At 35.3% G+C, this 13,053-nt stretch overlaps 1 protein-coding gene across 1 annotated transcript in view; it reads right to left on the reverse strand.

The window, feature by feature from the left end:
* ZnT49B (solute carrier family 30 member 9) overlaps nt 1-13,053 on the reverse strand; it is a 244,361-nt gene that overhangs the window by 6,343 nt on the left and 224,965 nt on the right. The window contains exon 17 of the mRNA XM_090395926.1: nt 9,484-9,613. Within this exon, the coding sequence (XP_090252052.1) occupies nt 9,484-9,613 (130 nt within the window). The remainder of the gene's footprint in view (nt 1-9,483; nt 9,614-13,053) is intronic.

A 13,053-nucleotide genomic window follows, 5' to 3' on the forward strand; every position in this document is an offset into this window, starting at 1 on the left:
ATTTTTGCTTTTCAAAACATTTCAGTTTGGCAGCAAAGAACTCTTGAGGTTTGTTAACATACTCCTTATGAAGTGTTTCCAAATGTCTTAAGTTTATTTGGTTTCATGTTATCAGCCTCCAAAATTTTCAAACGAATAACAAACAGTGGTTGTCCTTCATCATTTACTTCAGTCTTTGTAAAACCAAAATCTAAATATTCTGCAGCATACTTTCTTGATTTTACTTTTGGAGTGACATTCTGTGAACTGAATTTGTCGATGCTCCACAGTCGTCAGATACCCGCTTACGTCCAATTAAAAACTTATCCATATTTCTACACTAGAAAAGATTGTTTTTATACCGTTTATCACAGTTGTTGTGAACAGGAGTAAAATAACACCGAGCACTACTTCTCATTGTTGGTCACTGCATTCGAGACTTCCCATGATGAAATCGGGAATGTTTCTGAAAGGCAGATGTGGTTCAATGATCTGTGCAGTGGTGGGAGATCTATACAATTTTTGAAAGATTCAATGACACATTTAAATTTGTAAGAATATTTAAAAAATTTAATTAATTCCGAGTTTTTTTTTTTTTTGTTAACTTTTATGGGTTTTGTCAGTGTCTCAACACAAGAATTACAAGGGGGGAAAGTGGGGGATAGGAACAAAAACTAATATTAAAATGGGGCACACCTGAAAGAAGGTCGAGAAATATATTAAGGATAATATAGAAAATGCTTTTGCCCTAACAATGAGATGTGATAACAATACCCATCTTGTGAGTGTGAAAATTGAAAACGTAACAATAGTCAATGTCTATAAACCTCCTCTAACATCATTATCTATAGATGTCATACCCACTTATCAACATCCAACAGTATGGACTGACGATTTTAATAGCAATCATGAAGAATGGAAGTACCATGATAACAACGACTGCGGTACTGCCATTGTTCATGGGCAGAAATAAATAATATACATCTTGTATTTTGATGCTAAAGATATACCTTAGATCAGCAGCATGGCAAATGGAGTTTAATCTGGACTTATGTTTTGTTTTGTTAAACACAGAAGGGCAACCATTACCAGCAAGATATGTACTTTCTAACTTCCCACACAGTCAACATTGTTACTAGAAATTGGTATGATGCTACCTATAGCAAGATCCTTTCCACAACCATATTGGAATTTTAAAAAAGCAAATTGGAGAAATTTTGCAAATGAATTGCATAAATGTGTTCGATGGATACCTGCTAGAGTTGCAGAGTAAAAGAGATTCGTAATAGTGATCACATTAACTGCGAAAAAATATATCCCTACAGGTTACAGAAAAGATTATGTTCCCAGATGAAATGAAGAGAGTGAAAATCTTTATAGAGAGTTCCTCAAAAGTGAAGATCCTAAAAAAGCAGATGAATTACTACATAGCCCGAACTCATCTCGAAAAACAAAATGGATTGATACGGTTGAAAACCTTGACTTCAAATGATCAAGTAGGAAAAGCTTGGAATCTTCTGCAAAAACTATCCACAACTAATTTACCTAAAAGAAAAAGCATAATGATCTCTCCTGAGAAAATAGCTAATCAAATCGTTAATATATTAAGGGCACCTAGGGACCATGAACATACCAAAAAAAGTTAAGAAAGAACTTAGAGCATTAAAAACAAATGCTCTTGCTTTCTCACAATATGCTTCAATCTTTACTATAGATGAAGTAAAAGCCATCATAAAAGATGTCAAAGCAGGCAAGGCCCTGGGCTTCAACAATATTCATCTTGAATTCCTGATTAATAGCTGGCCGAATACTATCAAATGGCTTTCTGAATTCTTCTCTGTTATATTATTGACTGGCCGACTACCCAGCCAATTTAAAAAGTCAAAACTAGTTGCTATTCTTAAACCTTGAAAACCGGCTCAGGAGGCAAAACGTTACAGACCTATTGCTTTATTAAGTTGCACCTATAAAATGTTAGAAAGTCTTCTGTACAACAGATTATCCATACCAATCATGCAGGACGTCCTGATTGAACAAGCTGGTTTTAGAGATAAAACATGGTTGCTGTGACCAAGTGCTCACTTTAACATCATACATAGAAGCTGGATTTCAGAAGCAAGAAAAAACATCTTAACATTCTTAGATCTAACATCAGCCTATGATACAATTTGCTGTGAATGTCTCATATACAAATTTCTTAGTATTGTCCCATGTAAATGGACTGTGCACTTAATTTCTTCTATGCTCACGGAACATTTCTTTCAAGTTATATTAGGAAATAAAATGACCCGACAACGAAAACCTAATAATGGTCTCCCACAAGGGTCAGTACTGGACTATTACTTTATAATTCATACACATATGACTTGCCCACCACCATCTCATGCAAGTTCTGTTATGCTGATGACACTGTAATTGCCATTCAACACAAAAACATGAGCCAGGTTGAAGAGGTACTTACAAAAGATCTGAAAACAATAGGTGAATATTACAAAAAATGGAGGCTGCAGCTCAATCCAGACAAAACAGAAGTATCAAGCTTTCACCTTAATAATCACATGGCAGATGTCACTTTGTATATCTGCTTTGAAGGATGCTTACTATGACACAGTAAGTTTCCAGAGTACTTGGGCGTGACCCTGGACCGCACATTCTCTTATAAGCAACATCTAACAAATGTTTCTGCTAAGTTAAGAACCCCTAACAACATAATACAAAAACTAATAGGCACAACATGGGAGCAACAGCCATAATCTAAGGATTAGAGCTCTCAGACTACTTTTCTCTATTGCCAAATATTGCTCACCAGTGTGGCTAAATAGCACACATGTTAAACTTGTTGATAACCAACTAAATAATACAATGAGACTGATTTCTGGTACAATTAAATCAACACCCACACACTGGCTTCCAGCTCTTAGCAACATAATTCCACCAAGTCTGAAACTCTCTTACAGGAGTATAAGAAAATCCTGGAGAACACCCAATACACTTAGATCTTCAAGACTTGTACAACGGTTGAGATCAAGACATCCACCACTACAATTTTCCCAACAACTACTACAATCTAACTTTGCCCTGAAGCAAAAGTGGCAAGAACAGTGGGAGAGCCAGACAGATAATATTACAAAATTTTTTCTCAACAAATTACAAGAAAGTCTTGATGTTTGCTCAAACCTTCCACGAAAATCCTGGACTCAGCTTAATATAATACGAACCGGTCATGGTGTATATGTGGACATGCTTTTTAAACGACTGTCTCTACATTGTGATTGTGGAGCTCAAAGACAGACTGTGGACCATATTGTGATCAATGTTATCTTAGAGCATATTCAGGAGACAAATCGGACTTTTTAAGTGCCACTCCCAAAGCAATGAACTATTTGACTAATATGGATATAACCCTTTAATTTCAATTGATTTTTAATTTTATATGTTTTTAAAATGACAGCATATTGTACTGCATGTTTTATTTATGCCATATAAATAAATAAATAAATAAATCCAGCAACTTGCTTATCCTTGCCTATTAGTGTTTTTTTAATTCAAGCAATCCTTTGAAGATAATTTTATCCACTTTTGCAATATGTTCTACAAACTTTAATTCTCTGTCTACCATTACTCATAAATTCCCTCATCAATTTCTTGCTGTGCACTTTCAATTTTGCATTCCACAGCCTGTAGTTTTCTTTGTTCCAAAGGGCATAACTTTACACTTTAGCACACTGAATTAGTAGCCAATATCCTTTGCGCAAAGTACTAGTCTATTTAGATTATCTTGTAGTAGCTCTACATCACTTTTATCATCTGTTTCTCTCTCCAGTTGTTAGCATCATAAGAAAATAACTGGATATTCCTCCTCAAATCATTCCCAACAAACTGAAAAGTAGTGGCCTCTGAACCAAGCACAGAGCCTTGAGGCATACCACTGGTTGCTTACATTTTCTTTGATTCAACTCCACCACATACTAATCTCTAATTTTTGTCCATCAGCCACTCTCTTATCTATGTCACTAGCTGCATGTCCATCCACAATCACTCCATGTGATATACTGTCAAATGCCTTTACAGCAATGTCATGATGTAGCCATTTCTCTTATCCAACTTAGCTGTCACTTTACTGTAAAAAGTGAGTAAACTAATTAGATAAGACCTTTTTTTTTTGCTAAACCATACTGTCCCCCAACAGAGTATCATATTCTTCTCCATCCATTCCTGAATTCTGTCCTTAACCAACTAGTCCAATATGCAACCACCATCTATAATTCAAAACCTTAGTCTTGAAGGTACATATATATATGTTAAAGATACCAAGCAATTTTATAAGCAAGGATTTTTAATCCTTTTTCCCAAATAAGCAAACAGACAAGTAAGTCAAGTTTGCGGCTGCACGTAGTGCAACACTAGGCAACGCGTGGTAAAGGTGGAGCAAGCTCTGATCACTTTCCTTAGAATTTTGCCCTAATGCAAAGCACATTTTCTTGTGGAAATGTATGATGCTATGCATTAAGGTAATGGTCACAACCCATACCGGTTTCGACCTTTATTGAGGTCTCGTCAGTGGGAGCCAGACCTAAAAAATGCCAAGGGTGAAGTAATACAGAGCTTATAAATATTTTACCTAAACAAGTTGCCATAAGATGCTTTGACCTCATTAAATAAAAATCTCAGGATAAACCGGTATGGATAGTGACCATTACCTTAATGCATAGCATCATACATTTCAGCAAGGAAATGTGCTTTGCATTAGGGCAAAATTCTAAGGAAAGTGATCAGAGCTTGCTCCACCTTCACCATGAGTTGCACTACGTGCAGCCGCAAACTTGACTTACTTGGGAAAAAGGATTAAAAAACCTAGCTTATAAAATTGCTTGGTATCTTTAACAAAATATATATCCAAGGTAAGAAACTTTCTACACACACACACACACATATATATATATATATATATATGTTAAAAATACCAAGCAATTTTAAACCTGGTTTTACTCCATTTCACAAGTAAGCAAACAGACAAACAAGTCAAGTAAGTCTAGCTGATCCTACAGGTAGTGCACGATCAAGGCAACTCATGGCATAAGCTCTGATCACTAATCTTAATATTTACCCTTAATGCCAAAACACATCTCCAAGAAGGGGATGTATGCTGTTTTGTATTAAAGGCAAGGAGCCACTACCCAGACCGGTTTCGACCTTTATTGAGGTCTCATCAGTGGGAGCCAGGCTAGAAATACCAGCATTAATACAAAACAGCATACATCCCCTTCTTGGAGATGTGTTTTGGCATTAAGGGTAAATATTAAGATTAGTGATCAGAGCTTATGCCACCTTTACCACGAGTTGCCTTGGTCGTGCACTACCTGTAGGATCAGCTAGACTTGCATCACTTGTAGGCACAAACTTGACCTGACTTGGGGAATGGAGTAAAACCAGGTTTAAAATTGCTTGGTATTTTTAACATTTACTATACCCAAGGTAAAATACTTTCTACATTTATATCTTCTCCAGAGATTTTTATTTAATAAGGTTAAAACACCTTATGGTAACTTGTTCTGGTAAAATACTTATAAGCTCTGCATTACTAAATCCTGATATTTCTAGCCTGGCTCCCACTGATGAGACCTCAATAAAGGTCGAAACCGGTCTGGGTAGTGGCCCCTTGCCTTTAATACAAAACAGCATACATCCCCTTCTTGGAGATGTGTTTTGGCATTAAGGGTAAATATTAAGATTAGTGATCAGAGCTTATGCCACCTTTACCATGAGTTGCCTTGGTCGTGCACTACCTGTAGGATCAGCTAGACTTGCATCACTTGCAGGTGCAAACTTGACTTGTTTGTCTATTTGCTTACTTGGGAAATGGAGTAAAACCAGGTTTAAAATTGCTTGGTATTTTTAACATTTACTATACCCAAGGTAAAATACTAACTCCATACATACATATATATATATATATATATATATATATTTTTTTTTTTTTTAAATGGAACTATTTCTTGTGGTAGCTTAGGAAGGTTGTTGATTATTTCTTCCCATTCCTTCTTGTTTAATTGCTTTGTAGTATATAGTAAGAGGTGAAACCTACTTATTTCTAGGCTGTTGTCAGACCCAGATGCTGTATTTTGCCTATTTCCTGTTCTTCTCTTTATTTTTTAATTTGGTTGTATAAAGGCTTGGTGAATTTTATCTCTGCAGATAAGCTAGTCAACCCACCTTTTTAACTTCAAGATATTTAGTTGTGTTTCTTTAATTCTTTCTATTTTTGATTCACACTTTTGGATCAGGTCCTTCATTCCAAGCATGTTATTAGAACCAGCTTTTATTATGTTGACTTTGTTGTACAGTGTCGAAATGTTCTGTATTTGTTGTTGTTCTTTATTCTGATTTTGCAGCATTCATTCTTCTGGTTTTCTCACAATTCAGTCAGTGGTCTTTGTGTTCTGCTTAACTCTGTTTTTCCTTTTTTCCACTTTACAGTTATTGTCTTTCCCAGTTAGTAAGTTGGGCTCTTTCATTAGTGCTGGTTTATACACCAGAAAACAGCTAATAATTTGGGGATTTGTACTTTATAATGATGAACTGCCATCATATGATGTGTTAGATTTTTATTGTTGTTTACTGAGATGGTATCTGTTGAAACTAGGAGCTGCTGTTGGGTTTTTACTGAAGTATAACCTATCTATTTTTGTTTTTTTCCAATATGTGGAAAAAAAAATATGTGGTGGGTTTGTTTTCAGAATTGTGTGTTTGGTTCTTCCAGGCTGTATTGCTCACATAGTGTTTAGGTTGGTTCTTCTTTGTATTCCTATGTGAGTGCTACCTCCTATTTTATCTGAATTCATCTGTTATGCAGTTGAAATCACCTCCAAAAATGTGCTCGCGTGGCCCTTCCATGTAATTGTCAAAGTTCTTGAAGAAAAGTGGTAGAAAACAGTCAGGAGTATATAATCAGTACTTGAGGTTAAAAAAATAAAAATAAAACTTGAAGTGTGGAAAAGCAGCTGGGGTAGATGATAATTTACTAGAAATGCTCAAATATGCAGGAATAAAAGTTTTACAGTGCATAATTCAGAATGCATGGTCTGAAGGTCAAATTTCAGATCACTGAAATAAAGCTCTCAAGTACCCAACCATAAAAAAGAAAATAAAAAATATGATAATTACATAGGAATTTCCCTACCAAGTTTTCCAGGTAAGTTTCATGCAAGCATACAGAAGTGTCTACAAAAAATTGTAGAAGATAAAATTGAAGAACAACCTGTTTTAAGGGAAAGTGTACAAGACACACTACCTGGAAAGAAGTCAAAGGACATGCCCACAGGAAAGGTGCATCGTGCCATGTAATGAGTTGTGTTTGTATCTGGTATAAATTGGAGGAATATGATGCTCCTAAGTCAGTGCAACTGTGTCCAGGTGAAATGGCTGTGAGGAGGGAACTGACAGAGTCTGAAAGAAGCATTGTGATAGAAGGCCATGCTGCAAGATTATCTGCCATCCCAGGTCAACAATCAGTGATAATATACCTGGATGGAAGCACAGGGAGTCAACTGCAAGTGCTATTCACAGTGGACAACCATACTCACTGAATGTCACCGTAGAATACTACGAAGGGATAATATGTAAAAACTACCATTCATCAGCCAACACATTGAATTATGGAGTTCCAGGCATCAACTGGAACATGAATTTGCAAAAAACATAGAACCAAAGCTCACAACATGATTTTCCATGGTAGGACTGAAATATGCAAACACCACATTATCCGAACCAACATGCAGCGTTGTCTTCAGTTGTATAAAGACCATGTACAGTAGGATGCGGAAGCTTGGAAAGTTGTGTTATGGAGCAACGAATCATGCTATACCTTCTACAGAGCAGATGGATAGGTGTGGTTGTGGCAGATGCCACACTGATATTTCATCCATGTGAATATCTCTCACTAGAGTGCATAAGCCCAACTATGAAATTCAGAGGTGGCAATGTGACGATGTGGTCCTGTTTTTTTCTGGTTTGGTCTGGGACCTCTGTTTGTGGTCCAACAATGAACTCTGAGAGATATCTGAACATTCTGGGCAATGCAACATTTCCTATTTTGTGGCATTTCTACAGAACTAACCATTGTCTCTTTCAGCAAGACAATGAACACTTGTGTTAAGGTTGCCGCTGCTGTAACTGCATGGTTTGTGGACATGAATGTCACCACCCTTGACTGGCCTCAAAAGAGGGCTGATCTCAACTCTACTGAACATATGTGGGATGAGCACTGGGTGAGGTCAAGGGATGTTTGCCCCACAACAATCCAGGATCTTATAACATGCCCACAGGAAGAATGGCCCAAAATTCCCAATGATTGCTATTGTACACTTGTGGAAAGTATGTCCCTTAGGATTGCAGCAGTTATCACAGTGAAAGGAGGTCCTACATCTTATTAAGTCAGGCACCATGGCTATTTGTTCCTCACATTATGGTATCCATCGATTTTTTTCAAACAGTGTATTTATAGATACTCATGTGGCTTAAACATGTAGAAAAAACATAGAACTTCAATGTAACATGAATAAGGAAAGATGATATGGTAAGGACTAGCTGAATAAATTCATATGGAAGAAGACAGAAATTAGCCAAAACACTAAACTAGTAATATACAGTGTTTAAACCAATTTTAACTTAAGCAGTTAGTCACAGAAAAGAGATGGCAGACATGATAGCTGAGAAACATTATGGGAGTAAATAGGTAATATTAATGGCAGCTTCACATTAAAAATGAATATATCAAGAAGGAAGGAACTTGATGTTGTTAGCATTCAAGAATGTGTAAGTAGAACTAATCTAAGGTGGTATGGTCACTTAAACAGGAATCAGGTGTTTAATGCCAAGATGGCAGGAAAGATACCCAAAGGAAGACTGAGATCTACATGGATTGATGCAGTAAGAAATGCCTTAGAAGAATGTAATATAACACCTGACAATATTGGAGTTTTAAAAAATATCAGATTAATTTGAATGAAAATGTTGATATCAGGTTAATAATGTAAACTTAATCATGTAGTACTACAATATCTTTTGAGGGTACCTAGCAAGAATTTGATGATAATGAAGGCAATTTATAGAGATTATTAACAACTCAAAGGAATGATAAGTCTAATTTCAGGAGAGAAAGCAAGACATTCAAAAATCTGCAGTTGTTAGATATGGTTATAAAGACAATACTGTGAAACCACACCAACAAACTTAAATAAATCCAATAGAAGACTACAGGAATAGCTCATTATAATATAGTGGATATTTTGGCTGGGACTTTTCACTAGTTTGCTGTAATGAATGAGTTTGTTATAATGATGTTTACTAAATTGAGAGTCAACTTTAATTATATCACTTTATAATAAATTAATATTTCATTTATTTCTATTACTTCAATTAATTATCATTCTATGAAATTTAAAAGTAATCTGATTTAACAAATAATTAAAACAAGTCACAAAATATCTACTGTATGAGAAATACCTTCAAAAGATTTTCTAAGTCTTGACTATCCAAATAAGACCTTGTGAGTTCCCTCCCATCAAAATCCACTTCTGCTTTGTATCGAACAAACCCATTACCCATGTCAGTTGCTTTTACATCATGTATGGCTCTGAATGATTGGGAATATATATATATAATTTCAGATAAATAAAATGATAGATAATGAATGAATGTTCTAATCAGAACTACAGATTGAGGACCAAAACAAATACTGAAGATTTAATTTATTTACACTAATATGCATTAGGAATGCTTTATAAAGACCTGAATGAAATGCACACATACTCTACATATTAATTGAAAAATATTTGCTAAGTAATTTAACCATACATAAATATTTTTTTTCAGCTGACCTAAAACACTAAACCAGCATAAGTGGTATAATAAATTTTAAAAAAGGATCTTAATGGAAGTCAGAAGTGACTTGAAAATGTATCATGTTTTAATCTCTAGAGCAGGATTTCTGGCTATCTACTTATCTAACCTTTAGCCTACACACACAGTACTAAATGTATGATAGATTTATAATATTTTACCAGTATGGAATTTGAGGAAAAAAATGGCCATCTGCTGTGACCTAATTGCAAAAGGTAGAAGGTAGACAAGAGGATAGTTTGGTGAGCAGGTCTCCATGCCATATCTAATCAAAGGCCATGAAAATATTGTGCAACCATACAAATTTCCCTAAACCTTTTGGACCCAAACCATGAAAAAGTTATTAGAGAAATTCAATTTTATTGTAGATTTTAACTGTGGTTTATAGAAAAGTAATACCTCTGTAGTTGTAGTTATCCAGTCTATTAAAATTGCTCTTTTGAGGTATAAGAACAATAACGCCTTGTTTCCATTATTGAGATATTATTCCAGTGTTTAATGCCTGATTCGCTATGGCAAGGAGATTGGAATGTGTGTTATACCCAGCATTTCTGAAAGCTTCCATCAACCCTTAAGGGTTTTCCTGCTTTTGTTTGATCAATTGCTATTTTTAGTTCCTTTTCAGTGAAGTCTTCACAATTTATTGGTAGAGTGGTGGTTGGATGCAGGTCCACTAACTGGCTTGAATGTTGTAGATTATCAACATTCAGTAATGTTTACAAGACGTTTCTCCACTATTTCATCAATTTTATCATTTACTGATAAATTTCCACCGTTTTTGTATTAATGTGTGAAAATATTTTCACTTCTTTTTGTTTTGTGATAACAGATATGGTTTATCATTTGAAATGTGTTTCTAGTATCTCCAGTTTTATTATAAATTTTTGAGTTCTTTCAGTATTTATTTGATTTTCTTTGTCTCTGATCATTAGTTTAATGACCTTGTTATTTAAGTGTAGTTTATCTTTATTTCATTCCTGTTTAAGTGGTAGAGTTTCCTTGATTTATTTCTTTCATCTATATATTTTTCAGTTTCAGGGGTAATCCATTTTTCCAAAGTCTTTTCTTGTTGATGTTTTGTTGGATGTTATGCTTATTGTGTCAATGATACTCTTATACTTTTCATTAACTGGATCTTTAAGAATGTGTTCCATATCATATTTTAATGTGCTGTGGAAAGATGCTGCAATTTTTGGGTTATTCAGTTTTTCCAAGTTGTATTGATTCCTTGTAGGCTTGTCATTTTTAGAGGCTTTTAGTGAAAGTTTAATATGGGCAATGATTATTCTGTGGTCAGAGTTTAGTTCAATAGTATTATATGCTCGCCAATCCTTGATGATCTGATCCACTTTCCATTAATTAGAATGTGGTCTATTTGGGAATGAGAGCCATTCCCGGGTCCATAGTCTTCCTTCTGGATGGGGAAACTTGATTTGGGTGATTACCATGTTATGGCTATTGCAGAAGTCATAAGAGAATTCCATTGTTATTTGTGGTTTGATGATAAGTATATTTACCCACATTTTTAGTAGTACTGGCAATGTCTTTGCCAATTTGGGCATTAAAAATTGCCACTAATGAGTAACGTGGACTGGGAATGTTCATGACAGCTTCAGAAAGGTCTTTATAATAGGTGCCTTTGTTTTCTAGTGAAGTACATTCTGTAGGAATATATATAGATATTAATGTCAGCTTTGCAAGTTGGTATTTATGGTTATGAGAAGAATTCTTTCAGATACTTTTTCTGCTAGTTTTCCTTCTTGAGTATTATTCCAAACCCCCCCCCCCCAGTTTCATCATTGTTTGCTGAGTTATAAATAAATCTCCATTTTTTTTGTCAGCTGATGAAGTTTCATTCACTTCATGATTGTCAGCTCTCCATCTATGTGCTTGTATACATACAATGTCTATGTTGACTTTTTCTGCTCCTCTAAGTAGCTGAAAAAATTTTCCCATTCTTGAATGTCCGTGTGTTATATGTTGAGAAGATGAGATTAGATTTCCATAATTTAATTTGATCACACTTGTACTTTTATTCAACTAAGAACTTCCTGGAAGGTTTTGATCCTTGGTCTTCACATAGTAACTGCATCAGCAGTTGAGGCACAGTTCTGGGTGGAAGTAACTGATACTGTCTTGTTTCCTTCATAATAAAATATACAGTAATCTTTCAATTAACAAACAAAAAAACAGAAACATTATTTACTGGTCGGGTAACTATAAGATAGATCAGATAAATGAAGGTACAATTACGTGGTGCTGTACCAGAAGTCATCTGACACACTAACCCATTTCAAGGATCAGTTAGTTAACTGAAGGTCCAGTTATTTGAAGAAGGATGGATAACAGGGCAATCACTCTGCTGGTACTGCAAGTAGAATGAAAGGCAGTATTGGTCAGGTTGGTTAAGCCTGCTTCTAGTTTACAGCCTACATTCTAACTCAAAGACAGCATATATATCTCATCCCATTTTCCCTATGCTGTGACAGCCTATCACAGCTAAGGAACTTGGGTGATACAGTGGTTAATCCCACCTATCTACATACTCTGAAATGACTGTAATTTGTGTATTTTCTTCTGGTGTTGGTTTGACTTGAGTTTTTGGGAGTCAAAACCACACAACTTCCATATAAGAATGGTTAACTAATCTTCACTAGAAAGGCTCTGATACAGGTTCTTCAAGGCCTACATGGAATTTGAATCCAAGTCTTTCCAACCAAATAGCATTGTTGATACAGTCTGAGTCACAGAGGCTCTTTGCATATATCTGGAATAATTATAAACAGGAGAACCAGCCACCTACAACAGCAGGTGTATTTGTAATGCATATTGCAATGCACCCATAATGCATAGCCAGTGGCATAGCTAGGGGGTGCGTAGGGGGCAGTCTGCCCCAGGTGGCACTTTGAACCTTTTTGAACTTTTGCAGTTAATTCTAAAATACAGTCTTGAGAACTCAGTTCCAAATATTATAATACTACTGCGAATTGTCCTCACAATTGCTGTAACTGTTGCTAGTTGTGAGAGGAGTTTTTCTAAATAAAACTGATTAAGAATTACCTACGTTACTATGAAATAAGACTTCGCCAATGTCATCGACGATTTTGCTAACAGAAAAGCAAGAAAAATAACATTTTGGAATGTTGAAATTAAAGTTTTACTTCAAAAATAAAC

This window comes from Typopeltis vanoorti, chromosome 7, assembly GCF_054136105.1.
Source record: "Typopeltis vanoorti isolate ZY-2024b chromosome 7, IOZ_Tvanoo_1.0, whole genome shotgun sequence".
Taxonomy (NCBI): Eukaryota; Metazoa; Arthropoda; class Arachnida; order Uropygi; family Thelyphonidae; genus Typopeltis; species Typopeltis vanoorti.